Here is a 17,769-nt window from a genome sequence, read left to right as displayed (position 1 = left end):
TTGGTTAAATAAGGCTCAATAAATATATGTAAAGGGATAAACCAAGGTTAACTAAATAGGTGTTAAGGAGACAGTGCCAGCTTATAGTTAAAATTGATCCTACAGGTTGTGTTAGGGAACAAGGCTGGAAGTAGGGGTTGAATACAGTAGTGTAGTGACACAGGAGGGGTGGGGGAAGAGAAGGGGACATGGCCCCTGGGCACCAGCCTGGGAGGGGGCACCAGCCACGACACCTTCCATGTTTTGTGTGTGGTCCACCCTCCTGCCCAGCAGGTTGTAGCTGTCTTTGGCAGTTCTGGACGGAAATTCTAGCTGCCAGCCCTCCCTGCGCGGCCCGTGCCATGAGGCAGGAGGTGGGCCCCTGCACAGGCTGATTTGCCTCAGGTCCTGCACCCTGCTCAGATCGGGGAAGAGGGAAAAGGGGGTGCAAATGTAAGCATTTGCTCCTGGGCACCAGAGACCCACAGTATGCCACTGATTGAATATTAATACAGATGTGATTTGTGATGTGGAAATGATACTAATTATTCCTCTAGCAGGAACCAACAGCATTTAGAGGCTGTAGAAAAATTGGTCTCTGATATAACAAGTTAATGTGGCTGTTGCAACGTATATTACCCATTAGGCATAATGTTACATTTATTACCAGATACTTCCAGAATTTGGACAATAATGATTCTTAGCAATTGTCAGAATTTTAATAACTATTCTCACCATATTTTTTCCTGTAAACTTTCTTTACAACATATTTTTGCTCACAGTTCTTCATAGTGTGTGTGTAAAACTCTTTGATTTTACCTTTTCAATGGGGTTTTTGTACACCTGTCGGATTAGATGCAAAATGATATCAATGCCAGTTACCTGTATTTGTGAAATGTATGATTACTTAACTGCAAGAGACAGACAGGAGACTTCTATGTGGAACTTTCAGAGACGTAAGGGGAAACTAGACTCTCCAAATAAGATAATAACCTCATTGAAGTACATGGCATAATTTCCCTTGACTTCAATGGAACTATGATTTCACTCTAAATCTTTTGTGATTTTGATAATAGTAAAATTATTGAAAATTGTGAGCTTTAAAATTCAATATGCATGTCTGTATTCGGAGAGATAGATAGGTGAGCACAAATAGAATCAATTACAGTGGTGACTGCTCAGACCTGCTAAATAAAAATCAGACCACTTATTTAGGTACCTAAGTTGAATCATCTCTATGTGAAAAGTTTGGCCATTCTATTTATACTAAGGCCATTGTGCACCACTAAAGCAATCGCAAAGATTCAAAGATCAGCTAATAAAGTTGCACCCACTTTAATGCTCCTTTGCAGCAATGCTACCACAGCCTTAATGTCAATGAGAATCAAGCTATCTGCCTTTGTCTACACTGTACCATAACTATTTTTGCACAGGAAATAAATAATGCAATACAAAATGGTATTTTTGTAGTTTACATATTGTTTAGAATTTATGTCACCTTTATATCAGCTTCTAATTCATTAAATCATATTTTATATTAGTTCTTTAGGTCAATACTTTTGTTTTTATGTCACACTTGGTTTATTCCCGTTTTTATTCACTGATCCATATAGGGTATTGCTTTACCAGTCTTCTAATGTACAGGTGTATGTTATAGATCAACTTCTTTAACACTTGTTAATGACTATTAACCATAGCTTTCAAATGACTTACGTTTGACTCTTAATTCATGAATTTTCTGATGTTATTTTTGTTCACATCACAATAGGGATCAAGATGGTTTAGTAATTATATATTAGATATGAAATTTACACAAGAAGATTGACTTAACCCCTCATTCAAGATAGATAAAATACATTTCAGCATGTTGGTAGCTTACAAGTTGGTATGTTTTTAGATTAGATCTTTAAAACTAGTAAGTTCATACTATGTCCTGCATTCCCATGAAAGTTCAAAGGCACTTTTCAGAAAAGCAAGGGTTTACTTAGACTGGATGTTTTCTTCTCACTGCTCTAGTGCAACATTCTTATTATCTGTCTGTTTACCACAACTGCACCAAGAGGTGGCAGCATTTCAAGTTATGTAAGGAGAATTTCTGGATGTAGTTCTAATCAATTACTTTGGGATTCTTTAAGATGATAGGCGCTGTAGTGCCAGAATGCTTTCTTGACTTTACTTTCTCTACATAATCATTTAAAATTCTCATGTAATATTTTCTGACTTTTTCTAAATGCATTTCCTGTGTGTTGTCAATCTCACAAATCCCTGTAGACCTTACCTCTTACCTTGCTCATTCTATTCTGTATTCTTATCTATTCACTCCTTTATTCTCTTTGTCCCTCTTAGTGATGCTCTTAATTTCTTCCTAGTTTACAAAGCAGCCATAGGAGAGGCACTTAGGCTCTGAGTACTTATAGCATGCTTTAATCTGCCTTTTTGTGGTCTACCGAGTCAATGATCTGAAAACTAAAAACTGTATAATTAGACATTGACATGTCCAAAGGAGCTGTTATGGTCTATCATGTCAGTGGCATAAGAACTGACCCAACAGACTGTAACAGTTTTGGTCTGTTGGGTTAGAAATCAATGTTTTAGTAACTCCCTTACTCCATATTTATCCAGTCTGCTGAATATTACATGTTTAAAAAAAAAACAAAAAACCCTTTTAAATGACACATTTGTCCAACCTGCTGTAACAATTAGAAAGAAGTCTTCACAGCATATGGAATATTATATAATGGAATATTTGGTAAATAGATTAGGTAATATTAGGTAAATAGATAATTACATCTTAAACTATATTGCTAGCACTTTTTTCTCTTTGTTCCAAAAGCTGAAAAAAAACAATTCAAATAGGCACGAACAAGCGCATTTATATATCGCTAAATGTCTATCCTTAAGAAACAAAAGCAACAAACTTCTTTGTTAAATCTCAAACTATAGTCGCCTCTGATGTAAGCTATGTTTAAAAGGTGCTTAATTCCAAATTTGAGCAAGCAAGTGGTCACTGCATTTTTGAAAATACTAAGCACTTAATATCCCCCTAACGTTAGCAGGAGCTGCTAAGTGGTGAGCACCTTTGAAAAATGTGGCCATAATCTACCTGTATCATCTTGCCCAGCTTTATGTCTTTCTGACCTTTCCAAGCTAACTACTAGGCCAGATTTTAACTCTCAGGCTAAAACTAGATAGATGATGGCTGTATCCCAGGTCTGCTTGTCACAGCCACTGAATGCACCAAAACAGGTACTGAGCAGTTTACACATGCAGTTTGAATAACAATTTACTCAAACTGTCTTCAGAATTTGTCTTTACTCAAATTGGACTTCAGAAAAGCAGACTTAGATTCCCTCAGGGTACTGATGGGCAGGATCCCTGGGAGGCCAGTCTGAGGGGCAAAGGAGTTCAGGAGAGCTGGCTGTATTTTAAAGAAACCTTACGGAAGGTACAGGAACAAACCATCCCAACGTGCAGGAAGAATAGAAAATGTAGCAAGTGACTAGCTTGGCTTAGCAGAGAACTCTTTGTTGAGCTTAAACACAAAAAGGAAGCTTACAAGTGGAAGCTTGGACAAGCAAATTGGAAGGAGTATAAGAATATTCCTCGCGCATGCAGGGATGAAGTCAGGAAGGTCAAAGCACAACTGGAGCTGCAGCTAGCAAGGGACATGAAGGGTTACATTATCTTTGAAAACTCATGGTGATCGGGGGAGGTCCCAGCAGATTAGAAAAAAGGCAAATATGGTGCCCATCTTTAAGAAAGGGAAGGAGGAGGATACAGGGAACAACAAACAAGTCAATCTCACCTCAATCCCTGGAAAAATCATGGAGCAGGTCCTCAAATAATCCATTTCTTAGCAGTTGGAAGAGAAGCTAATTAGGAACAGTCAGCATGGATTCACCAAGTGCAAGCCTTCTATGTGGAGATAACTGGCTCAGTGGATGTGGGGGAAGCAGTGGACATAGTATACCTTGATTTCAGCAAGGCTTTTGATACTGTTTCCCACATAATTCTTGCAAGCAAACTGAGGAAGTACAAGATGTATGAATGGATTGTAAGGTAGAGAGAAAGCTGGCTGAGTTGTCCGCCTCAACGGGTAGTAAACAATGGCTCAAAGTCTACTTGGGAGCCAGTATCAAGTGGAGTGCCCCAGGGGTCAGTCCTGGGGGCAGTTTTTTCAATATCTTCATGAATGATCTGGAAGATGGGATGAGTACACCCTCACAGCAAGTTCACAGATGACTCCAACCTGGCAGGGACAGGGCGTAGATCAGGCTTGTTCAACATATGACCTGCAGGCCGCCATGCGGCCCACCAAGGCACTTTCTGAGACCCACAGTGCTGTGATGGGAAATGAAAGTAAACACTGTTTACTTTTGTTCCCACCCCTTGTCCCTCCCCAGTCCCTGAGCAGCTTCCTAATGGCTGCTGAGGGGCTGGGGAAGGGACACGGTTCTCACATGTACCATGTCAGCTTGACGTTGCCAACGTGGTACGTGTGGGAAGAGGACTAGCCATGTGCATCTCAGGACAGGATGAGCCCAGCCAGAGCGGCAGGGGCTCAGCTGTGTTTTCCCCTTACCTGTGCTGGTCAGTCCCGAGCAGCACACAGCTCTGCTGCCATCTCCGCTGGCTGGTGCCAACCCGGGCGGGTCTGTCTTACCTGGAGCAGCATGCAGCTGAAGCCGGCTTCCCACATATTTCTGGGGATGGAAGGAGGCCGGCCAGGTCGGTACCAGCCAGCAGAAGCGGTGGCGGAGCCATGTGCTGCTCAGGACTGATCAGTGCAGGTAGGGGGAAAATGCAGCTAAGCCCCTGCTGCTCTGGCCAGGATCGTCCCGTCGTGAGCAGCACACGGCTCCACTGCCACTTCTGCTGGGTGGTGCTGACCTGGCCAGCCTCCTCCCATCCCCAGCAGCACATGGGAAGCCAGTATGGGAGGGCCTTGGCAGGCAGGGTCCTGGCGAGACCTCTGCGGTGCAAGGTGGTGGGAGCCGGTGTCTTCCGGATCCCATGCTCCAGGCTTGCAGCACTGAGGTCACTGGGGCTGCGTGTGCAGGTGGCCTGGCACCACAGTGCTCTGAGGGCGGGTGAGTGAGGGGCTGTGGTGCAGCAGCCGCCTCGCTCCAGCCCCCGTCAGGCAGTGCTGGCTTGTGGGGCTATGCTGCTTGGAGGATGGAGATGTGGAGCTATTTATTTCTCCCCTTCAGTCTCGGGCAGTAGCTGGCTGGATGCAGAATGGGTCCCTCCTGCCCCTGCCCACCAGCAGCTACCAGGAACCTTGCAGTAACAAGCAGGTGCAGTAGGGCTACACAGGCAGGGTCTCTCTGGCCCAGGACAGAGGATGTTTGAATATGGCTCGCCAGCCCTCTGGGTGATAAAAAGTTCATGATCCATCCCCGCACTCAAAAAGGATGGGCACCCCTGGCGTACATACACTGGAGGCTAGGACTTGTATTCAAAAGTGACTTAAACAAATTGGATGATCGGGCCAAAGGAAATCTCATGAATTTCAATAAGGACAAGTGCAAAGTCTTGAACTTAGGATGGAAAAATCCCATGCACCAGTACAGGCTAGGGACTGACTGACTAGGCAGCAGCTTTGTAGAGAGGGACCTGGGGGTTACAGTGGACAATAAAATGACTATAAGTCAGCAGTGTGCCCTTGTTGCCCTAAAGGCTAACAACATACTGGATTGCATTAGTAGGGGAGTTGCCAGCAGATCGAAGGAAGCAATTATTCCCCTCTATTCTGCACCGGAGTAGTATGTTCAGTTTTGGGCCCCCCACTATAGAAAGGATGTGGACAAGTTGGAGAGAGTCCAGCAGAGAGCAATGTAATTAGTTTGGTAGTTGTGGCATATGACTTCTGAGGAGAGGCTGGGGGAACTGGGCTTATTTAGTCTACAAAAGAAAAGAGTGAGAGGGATTTCACAGAAGCCTTCAACTATCTGAAGTGTGGTTCCAAAGAGGATGGAGCTGGACTGTTCTCAGTGGTGACAACTGACAGAAGAAGGAGCAATGGTCTCAAGTTGCAACAAGGGAGGTTTAAGTTGAATGTGAAAAAAAACTCTTTCACTGGGAGGGTGGTGAAGCACTGGAACAGATTACCTAGGGAGATTGTGGAATCTCTACTCTTGGAGGTTTTTAATGCCTGGTTTGACAAAGCCCTGGCTGGGATGACCTAGTTGGGGATGGTACTGCTTTGAACAGGGGGTTGGACTAGATGACCTCCTGAGGCCCCTTACAACCCTCATTTTCTATGATTCTATGAAATTATCCTGATTCTTCCAAGGAAGAAAAATATTATTTTGGTATTTTGCAAGTACCTGAAGTGGGTTAATGACTTTGTACTCCACAGGATCCCAGAATGAAGTTTTGTCCCTGGAGATATGTGATATCTGCTTTTAGCCTTAGTGTTTGCTTTTGGGAACCTTACTTAATTTAGGGGTGGGAAAATCGGGCTTAGTAACTAACGGTGATGCAAACTATGAAACGGGAAGCTTGCTGTAATAAGGAAAGAGGGACCTCATTGACCACTCTATTTCTCTAGTTTTGCAGCAATGCAGTTTCACATTGTTGCATGATTATGCAAGTGGGAGACTGGAACAATGCAGATGTGGATCAGGTCTCAGTATCCAAAAAAAAAAAATGAATGCATGATTACCATATGGTAACAAATGCAGTACTAGAGGTATAAAATTTAGCTTTTTGTAGAAACCTACAATCACTATTAAATTTTAAATACTTTTCCCTCTGTCTTGAAATCAAAGAAGAAAGGTCCTTAATGCAGACAAAAAATATGTTGCCTTATTTTTGTAAACTCCTGTCATATATTTTCAACAGATAGCTCAGCAGATTTACTATTTTTCACTTTATATTTTTATTTTATAGTCATAATTCTATCTCTAATTCTTATCTCTGGTTTTTTTCCTTAACATTCAAATCCTCTTTTTTGCTGTTACTCATCACAATTCCTCCTTTCTACTTCACCTAATTATTTTGTTTTGACAATATCTCTTTACACATAATCCAGAGGTGCAAAAATGATAATCTAAATGCCAACTGTTAACTAAAGAATATCTATGGACATAAAGATACAAACTTATGAGTCTAAGAGGAAAAAATTAAGTCTATTATTTCTGTCAAGTGGCCATATATATAATATGTTTTTTTTAATCTGAATTACTGAGGAACTGAAAAATTTAACTATCTCCCAGGGTAATCAGAAAAATAAGTCCCAATCTAACTCCTTCTGGAGCACGTCCTAAATGTCGAAGAAAAAAAGTACTGCATAAATAGCTTGCATCATTATTACTATGCTAAGCAAACTGAGTCCTGTTTGAATTCTTGTAAAGCTGCCCATTTGCTCTTCAGCCCCCTGGCATATGTGCATTGAATGGTAGAATGGTATCTGGTCCCCAGTCCCAACAATCACACTTCCTGCTATGCTAAACATGAATGGCAGGAGGTGTGATTTTGGGATGAGGAATCAGATCACAAATGTACCATTATTATTTGCCAGTGCAAAGGGAGCCCAGAATCATGTGCCCAGGGTTCACCTGCACTGGCAAGTTGAAAGCTGGGTGCCATAGCCCAGCACACAGGGCTGACGATCAACTGATACGCTGACCACAACAGACAGTCCTGGCTCCAATTCTCCTGGGACCATCTCGGCAGACAATCAGTCTACCGTCAGCCCCAGCGGGAATGTCCCAGGTTTCGAACCCAAAGCAGTCCAGATCAGGGCCAACAATCAAATGACTGTTAAATACCCAAGACCAATGCTGCTCGCTGGGCTGCTGGGTAGGGGGAGTTGAAAGACTTGGAGACTGTAAACCCACAGGATTAAACTGCTTTGCCCTCCCTTTTCCCCTCATGGGAAGTCTCTGATCTCCTGTGGCTGACAATTTAGCCAGAGCTGTTAGGTACAGGTTGTAAAGTCCTTCAACTCCCCTGCCCTTTCCCTCAGCTGTGCTGACAAGGACTTAGATTGTCAGTCTGGGGATTGGACTATACAGGGGCTGGTCCCAGATCCCAGTGCAATCTCAGCCCCAGGACTGATAATCAACTGATTGTTGGCCCTGACCACAGCTTAAATTTAAGGTACCATACGAACCAGCCATAACAGTGCTTTACATTCTATGGGAAACATTCATGGCTTGCTTGCCATTTTGTAGCACCTTAAGGTGGGTGTATCCACCCTTTCCATTTATGTCATGATTAACAGGTTAATCATGGCATAAATGTAACACAGAGAGGGCCTTAGATTCACAAAGTCACAATGAAGAATAAATTAATGTTACCTAGCATTTCCCATAATGTCTCTAAATATTGCAGATTTCATCTCAGTTGGTTTGTAGAGATGGGCAAGGGTTGGAAGATTTCAGCTGGGAGTACAGGCATAAGTGCAGCTATTGCTAAGACTTGTTTTTTCATTAACTCATTTGCCAAATTCTATTAATTTTGACACAAATTTTCTCTTACCTGTATCCCTTGAAAAAGTAAAAACATTAAATACAATTGTTTAGCACATTAATCTTTCTATAAAATTCTTCAGTGGTAAGTTAAACTCTAGACAAAGCTACTATTTTATATGTTTTCAAACACTTTATTATTATATATCTCTTAGTAAAAATTCCCCAATAAAAACAATGTTAATGAAACTGTAACTCTAACACTGATTTTTCATCATTTATTTACAAATAAAGATACTTGTAAACAATAAAAGTATTTTGAAAATTGCCTTAATCTACAGAAACCAACCTACTGTGTTTTTAAAAAAATATTTTAACCTTTGCTTTATTTTGTAGTCCTTAATTAAGATGTCTTCAAGTTAATTAACTTTAAGTCTAATAATTTACTGTTGGGATCCTATGATTATAAGCCTTAAGTATTACTGTCAACTCCTTATGCAAAGAGAACAGCTGGACAAAGTTATTAAATTCTCTATCTACAAACATTACCAGTTTGCCCAAAATAAATATGTTTAGTCATTTTAAGGATAAAATGCTGGGATAATTGGGAATTTGCATGGCAAGTATAAGACTTAAATGTGGAGGATATATGACAAAATGTCCTGTTTCTATGAATTGTACAAAATCATATTTATCCAAAAAGTATATACTACAAACCAGTAGTGTAAATATATAGATATTTACACAATGAAGTGCACTGTGTATAAATTGTTTAGCATATGTCTTTATAACTCCATGTTTTTCAGATAATAAAAAAGTCAGCTTCCATGACTGTGGGTCTAATCCTGATTCCAAATGAAGTCAAGAGTCTTTCCATGGACTTAATTTAGACACTGCCTTAGCAAAATGGACTTTGAAGTCTCAAAGTAAACTACCTCAAATACATGTGAATGTGTGTGGAGATGTGTGTGTATATATGAATATGCAGATACATATATAAACACACACATACTTATCAGTAAGAAGCCTTACAGGGTTAGCAAGCAGTACAAGTGAGAAGACTCTTGCCATCTGGACAAGTCTTAACTTATATTTATTATACATTGTCAAATACACTTACGTAGATACCTGTCGTTACAGTTAATATGCAAAAAAAAAGAACATTTTTTCTTCTGATCAAAGATGCAACAATCAAGTCATAAAACACAAAACCAATAGCCAATCAATGTGAATAAGTCTGCCTTTGGGCTTAATTCAAGCAAGCCATTCACTGAGCTAATGTGATGGATCTGTCAAATCCAATACAGCATTACAGACATACTAGCAACATCAAGTGAACATGCAATGACAAAATGACGATACGCCCCACTGCCATGCTTTGACTGGTTGTACTTCATGAAGATAAAATTTGATAGCTTTGCCAGTTTTCTTTAAGTCAAACTTAAATGTAAGTCTCTGCCAATATCTATATTTAAGTACTTATTAGAAGTCAAGTAAAAGCTGTGCTTAAATTTAACTGATATCTGGTTTAATTTAGTTTGTCCACCATTAAAAATGTTTTCCTCCAAACAATCTCTCAGTTATATCAGCTTATTAGAGTACAAAGCTCCAAAGTGGTACAAAACATGTATAGACCAAAACGCCATGTGGCCCCTACTCAGTTGGTAGGCAGGGGAATTTATGAAGAATTTTTTTAACATTTGGAACATAATAAATTTGTAAGTTTTGATCAAAATCCTCAAAAGGCTGAAAGCTTTAACTTTAATTTTAAAAGGTGAGAGATTTCATACAGTATGTAACTCTGCTTCCTTACTGAAGATGTAACATATTTTTTTACTATATTGTTTCATAAATAAAGTAAGGTTTTTTGTTGGTTTTCTTTTTTTAGCTTTGAACTCCTGAGAAATATGCAAAAGCCCTACTTCAGTTTTTTACGTGTGTGTGCATATATATAGATATATTCTCTTCTGTTAGCAGCTACTTAAATTAATTTTTACAAGTGTCATCTCTTTGCCACCTTAGTTTCCTCCTCCATGTTAGCTGTTCATTGCCTGTGTCCAGCAATATTTCCAACTGTGACAAACAAGGATACCATTATATTGCTTCACAATGGACTTTTACAGCTCCAGTCATTGTCCATTGACATGGTGTATAGAGCCTAGAGTCCCAAATCTTCCAGTTAACCTTCCCTTTTTAAATGAACAAAATATGTATTCAATCCAGTTATTCCTTCCAACTCCTCCTCACTTAAGACACCATGTCAAATGTGGAACCTTGCCATTTAGCATGCGTATGATCTGTGACTCAAACAGTAAGTGCTTTTTTTAAAGTGGTCTTTTCATGATACATCACAGCATCACAATATATGCTTGGTGGCATTCATTATACTTTCCCAGGCATTGTATTAATGTATACAATAAGTAAATCTAGCTAAGAATAAAATTAAATAGGGACTCATTATCCAGTATGAAAAAGGAGCATGGTGTGACCAAATATGGAATACTTGTATGTATCAAAGGACAAGAAGTAATGATTTTATTGGGAAGAAAAGATACACATAGTTGTCCTGAGCTTTATTTCAGCACTTACAGTATAACTGGGGAGTGAGGAAGAACCTAATTTTCTGACATACAAAACTCACATTCTTTCCTTTCATGAAAATTCAGTGAAAACTGAAATGAGTAAACCAATTTGTAATTGCATGTAATTTCAGGTATCCATGTTTGCATATAGTTTCATATATGCAAATAAATGTTTTGCCTGGTTTAGTTATTGAAAGCAGTTTTAGGATTCCCCCATAGAGAAAGCAATTAAAATTATATCTTTGTAATTAACCCAAGACACCTTATTCAACAGGGGGAGGTAAACCCATTTAAACTGAGAAACTACATAAAAAATAAAAGAAATAAATCCATTTAAAATGCCTATAGTGATTCAGCAAGCTCAGTTTATTGCAATTATAATTATACACAAACAGTGTACTGGAAAATTTATCATACTAGAAATATATTTCATTAAATAATTAAGGGTTGTAACTACTGCATTGCTAATGATACCATCTCTGTCTTCTTTTACAAAATTTAAGCATACTATAACTTCTCTTTTATCAAATTCTTTTCCCTTCCCTTTTATCAGAACATTTATTAGTGAGGTTGACTCTGAAACAAATGTCAATACAACAGTATAGATAAAACCCTGATATTTTACCTTATAGCATCTGATTTGTGTGTTTTATAATTAGATACATTATTTGATAGCTAAAGCATTTAGGCTTCATGTTGATATTGTTCAGCATCTCTAAGTACTACATTAGTCTATATCTACAGCTTCTTGTTATGGCAATGATCACAGAGAGAACTGAACGATATCTGGCAAAAAATGACTAACCATATAAAGTTGTTTATGATTTCGCCCTTTTGGTTTTATTAACTTTTTGAATCAGGAACTGGTTTTGCATTATAAGCTCACAGAAAAATACTATAGCTGCAACATGCTAACAACACACCTTTGTGGAAATGAAATGAAAACTACGGAGTAGCACTCCACACAGTAGGTTACCCTAAGTAGAAAGAGTACATCGCGAACAAGGCGCAAACAGCAGTATCTGATTTATATCACTGACTCCGAATTAATAGAAAGTAACTTGCTTACCTTTCTGACACAGCATGCCTCAGCCACACATGCAAATAGTTTTTATTCACAAAACTTTTAAAAATATATCTTCATTATAAGCACTTGTAAGGCAACTATGCATGCATAGCATTTTAACATTCACACCATGTTCCATGTTTCTAAGAAAATTGAATCCATGAACAGCACTTTAAAGAATCATTTACTAAAATTTCTTATTCTGTAGATTGCTTTAACAAACAGAAACATAAGAAAATCAATATTAACGTCTACTCTAGTACCTAATTTCAGTGTCAATTCATACTCAGAGGGCAAGAAAATCTGCACCTGATTTAAAGCAGAGATTTTCTTGTGTCATGATTAAAGAAGTGGGCCCTTACTTCCTGCTGCCACTGTGAAGCAAAATACATATACAGATCTTTTGCATAGTACATACCCACTTCTGGTGTACACCATAAGCCCTTCAAAAATATGAAAAGTATTAATTGACACCAAATGTTGTCATATATTTTAAGAAGGAATTTTTCAGTGAAGAGCATTCCTCTTTTTCACTACAAAATTAGGCGAACATTCTGCAAAGACTCAAACGTGTGCTTCATTTTATGCTATTTGTGTAAATGAGTCTCTAGTGAAGTCTATAGGAATTTTGCCATTGACTTTAATGGGGTCAGAATTTAATGGGACCAGGATCACAGGAAAGTAGGGCTAGAAGGGATTTCATGCAGCCGTCTAGTAATTTCCATGGTCTTCAGTATGATTACTCAGTGTGTATAAAATTAAGCACACATGTAAGTCTTTGCAGGATTCAAAAAATACAGATTTAAGGATTTATTTTCCTTTCCCAGTTTGCATTTACTTATCTTTCATTAATTTTATCCATTCTTGGGGTATAAAAAAGAGTGACAAAAAGAGTGATTTTGCTTTTATTTTGGATTAAATAAATTAAATACTACGGGAAAAAAGGCAATTGGGAGAATTGTCTTTGACTTTGATGTTCCTGTCCTATAAGGATACATTTTACTCTCAACTTCCACTGACTTCAACAGGACTCAAAGAAACATGAGGGTACTCAAATTCTGCTTATGAACTGAAATAATATGGTTAAGATAATACGATGATCTTAAATAGCTGATCATCATAAAGCTGTACATTATTTATCTACATTGTATGAGGGTCACAGGCTATCTACTCATAGTAGAGTAGCTGATGTACAGCTTGGGAATGTGTCTGTCATGCCTGATTCTTAATTAAGCACTAATCTCTCCATTTATGGCTCTTCATGGATTATAACAGCCTAGCTTTAGATACCATAGTCATCTGCAAAGCAACAAACCACTTATGAGATTTATACAAGGCAAATCCACAGGAATCATCTTCAACTTGCTGTATGTTACGCATTTATTAGCTGTAAAGTAAGTCTTACCTGTCACTGTAGGCAGCTGCAGTGGCAGTGGCAGGCTGGGCATACCGGTAGGCAGCATAACCACCCTGAAACACAAACTTACATTCTAATTGGATTGCTACAGGAAGCAATCTAATATATTCCAAAAATGAACAATCAGTTGCAATGTTATTTTCGTGCTAAAAGTCCAATTAAAGGTTAAACTATAAATTAAAACTTTCACTAGATTCTTTCACAAAGTTCACCAGAAAAAGTTATCACGATAAATCAGTAAAAATCATTTATCAAACATATTTTTATGAATGAAGCACATTTATATTTTTCTTTATGCTTTCAGTTATTAACTCCTATAAATGAGATGTTGAGTAGCATAATAAAGCCACATTCCCATTTTTTTTTTTAAATCGAATTACTTGGGTAACAACAATTTCATTTTAAAAAGGATAACGTGATACCTTGTGATTAAACCAATGAATTTGTATGCTGCATTAAAAATCTAATGTTAGATAGGTTTCTAATTTGTAAATAAGATCATAATGAAAAAGGAGTATTTTTGCTTTCCCCTGAATTAACATTCAGTTGCATGTAACAGTAATTGCAGCTGTTCAATTAAGCAAACAGGACAAACAAACACACATTTGAAAGGAATTGTGTGCAGTGATGCATTGATTATCAAACTGTGAAAACAGCAGAACTTCCTGTTCAATGGACCACGGTGTTATATCAACCATTTCAAAATGATCTCAGCATGCCAATTAACAAACAGAGCCCAGTCTCCACAGATAACACAAACACCATTTACGTTCCAATTAGAATCCACCACCCTATAATCCTTTGGGACTTGAGACTGTTGTGTGTCCCCACAGCATTAAAAAAAAGAGATGAAAAAGAAACAAGTGAGATTATACAGCTTTGAATGATGTTCCCCCATTGTTAAAGTGAACATTTAAATAGAATGCTCTTAATGTTGAAAGCTCTATTCACACTAAATTGTAGGGAGAAGCGAGAGGAATGGATTTCTGCCTTCAAACCCTTATGCAAATACTAGTGTATTCTTAACCACACTTTATATATTTTTGTGCATTTTACAAAAAGCACATGAAACAAACTACTTTTTCAGGAGCTACCTAGTTTATGAGAAACCTGGCAGGCCCTTAGAAGCTTTATTTAGCCCACTGTTCTAAACATTTTAAATCAGAACTTACACCTTGTCACCTATGTAGTACTTGGTTGATTTAATCCCATCTCTAACAGATATTTGGAAAAAAAAATGTTCTTTTTTTTCTTTGAAAGCCAATCCATTCACAACTGCCAATAACAATAACACCATATCTTTTAAACAATCAGCACAGAACTTATGTATAGGGATTCAGAAAATAACACCTATGCTATGAGCTACACTTGTACTTTAAACACATTTTTCAACTCTTATTTAAAACTCTTATGCCCATAATAGTATCAGTGCCTACTCATACAGTTGGTCAGATCTTTGCCATAGGCAATTGTGTCATGCAGCCACTAGGTTTAGATAGATAGCTTGCACAATACTGTTATGTGCCACCTTTTCCATGCCAGCTAAGAAACACTGCCAAAAAATACCTCCTTACTTTAGATCATTTTACACTTATGGGCCAATAAAAGAATGCCTGCAAGTGGAGAAAAGGAGAACAGAGTTCCTATTTACTTTCCTTGCCTGCCAACCAGACAGACAGTGCTGCAGGTAAGCATATAGAAAACTTGTTAAAAACTACCTGAGGTGTCAAAAAGTATGTGAAATAACGGGCAAGTATTGCCTCCAGGTACTCTGCATATGGGCAATCATATGTCAGATAATGGCACCAAGCACAAATTGAGCCACAAAGTAGTGAAGCTGACAGAGCTTATTACAAAAATTGAAAACTTACCCCAAGTTGTGAGCTACCAGAAGATAATTAGCAAAAGAATGTATGATATAAAGAAAAGAAGTCCCTCTATTATCCACTCCCTTCATTTTTTTAACTCCATAAAACACCCATTGTCTTGTGGATTACATGCTGTAAATATATATTGGAAAAAAATTTAAACTTTTCTGGTTTGTTTTCATTAGGGCTATGTGAAGCTTCAGTCTATGATTCAATTCAGCAGAGATTTGGCCTGATTCAGTGGCCGAATCTCTGAATCCAAATTGAATCAGGAGACCCTTTAATCTCTCCAAATGGAATCAGAACCCTTTGAATCAATTCGGAGAGATTTGGAAAGATTCAGCGATTCGGACATATACACATCTTTAAATGTTTTTTCTATATACCTCAAGGTACCAGGTGAATCGTGAATGCTGTGATGGTGGGGCAGATGGAGCATTGCACAGGAACCCAGGGTTCCAGTATTTCCAGTCCACTTCTGGGTTTGCTGCCAAGCACACGGGCCCCCACCCCACGCTTCTGTGGGACACTCCCTCCACCCCAACAACACAGCATTCACAAGCTGTGCCTGGTACCTCCAGGTATGTAGAAAAAACATTTAAAACTGTGTCTATGGGCAAGTCGCTGATTCTCTGAATCAGCACTGACTTTTCAAATTCGGATTCAGATGAACTGAATTGGGGACAATGATCTGAATCAACAAATCGAATCACTGTTCCCAATTCGGGCCAAATATGAATCTGAATTGAATACAGCCCATTTCACACCCCCCCAGTTTTCATGGTCCAGAATGTAGAATGTCTGTTGGAATGCAGGTCTTTCTTCAGTAGAGTACATGTTCTTGACTTAGTCAGGTATAGATATGGCTCTCATGCTTGTCACCACTGACCCAATCCACCAAACTCTTACTCAAATAAAGAATGCTCTTTTAATATAACTATGCACATAATGACTCTTGGATTAAGTATGGGATTGGCATTGGAAAGGTGGAAATGTTTGGGCACTAGGCACGAATCTCAATCTTTCTTTGTTTTCCTCTATCATACCTAAATAAGTTAAGTAACATATGGTTCTGAGATACTAATCTGTACTCATGAAGGAGGTGTTTGAGAAGCTGGGTTTGATTTTCCTTGAGAGTTTTGTTAATATACTTTACTCTCAAAATACAAATACATCCATTCTTCCCCCTTTGAATAAAGCCCCTTATTGAAACAGCTAATAAATAATTTTAGGGGTTAAAATTTATAACATCTGTATTTTAATGATGATATCATTATTATGAATATGTTATTTATTGATCTCATGGCTTGTGGTTATTTAGTATAAATATTTTTTTTTGAATTAAAAATATACGTTAAAATATAATAAATAGTTAAGATCAACAGTTATAAGCAGAGTTTCAGAATGAACAAGAGATTTGAGTAGGTGCATAAAATAAATAATGTGAATAGTCCCACTGAACTAAGTTTAAGCATATACTTAAATGCACTGCTGACTCAGGACTGTCATTCAACTCATTACCTTTGAGTACTATGTGATACTACAAATTGCTTAATGTAGAAACTGTATTGGATATAACATTGGGTTTGGCAACATTCTCAGATTTTCAACTTTACCAACTTTTCAGACAGAGGATTTACAAGCCATATATAATATATACACCTCTGTAGAATAGTGGTTGTATACTGCAGTGTCTGCATGTTTTGGGTTACACTGTTAGTTAAACTGTTCAACAGTATAATATATGTTCTTGATTCACTTAGTTTTTATATAGCCCCCATGCCACTCACTGTTAATCCAATCCTCAAAACCCTTCTCAAATGAAAAATGCTCTACTTCAATGTAGCTATGTGCAGGATGACCACAGTATTGTTTCATCATGTATAAAGGTTATACAACATGGTCTTGACTGCATACCAACATTTGCTATAGATTTTCTATTAAACTTTATTGACATTTCTAAAGATACTCTAAAACTACATGCTAAGGAAAGAGCCTGGGCAGAATAGCATTTTCATAGGATTTGGGTAACTACTTTGTTATAGAAATATTGAATTTTCCTCTGTTCCACTGTTTTCTCTAGAGCAGCCACGTGCAGAAATGGAGAACATAGTAGTGAAAAAGGAATAACTATATCATCTCTTCATTAGTGCTCCTGTATCTGGAATTGTAGTGGTTGTGTTGTAACTGTATGAGGCTCCCCCTTCCATTATGCCAGTGTGCATAAGATCAATATGCTTGAACCTACAGTCCTACAGAAAAAAATCTCATTGACATTAGTCTTACGTGGGACATACACAGCATTTCAAAAGAGTATATGAAAAAATAGTTGAGATTGGGTGTTGTAACTAATAAAATGTTGCTGCTGGCTTTCCCCCTTCATTTTGTACATGTGAAAACCTCCCCCAATCCTGCTGATTTGATTGTTAGTATTTCACAA

The 17,769-nt window shown here is 38.1% G+C and overlaps 1 protein-coding gene across 14 annotated transcripts in view; it reads right to left on the bottom strand.

Moving 5' to 3' along the window:
* RBFOX1 (RNA binding protein, fox-1 homolog 1) overlaps nucleotides 1–17,769 on the bottom strand; it is a 1,970,253-nt gene that overhangs the window by 37,295 nt on the left and 1,915,189 nt on the right. For all 14 annotated transcript variants that reach the window (XM_019540075.1, XM_019540076.1, XM_019540072.1 and 11 more), the window contains one exon: nucleotides 13,450–13,514. In XM_019540075.1, the coding sequence (XP_019395620.1) occupies nucleotides 13,450–13,514 (65 nt within the window). The remainder of the gene's footprint in view (nucleotides 1–13,449; nucleotides 13,515–17,769) is intronic.

The sequence above is a fragment of the Crocodylus porosus genome, unplaced genomic scaffold, assembly GCF_001723895.1.
Source record: "Crocodylus porosus isolate Cpor-Errol unplaced genomic scaffold, CroPor_comp1, whole genome shotgun sequence".
NCBI lineage: Eukaryota > Metazoa > Chordata > Crocodylia > Crocodylidae > Crocodylus > Crocodylus porosus.
Note: the sequence above shows the minus strand (reverse complement) of the source record. Positions and strands in the feature narration are given on the sequence as shown.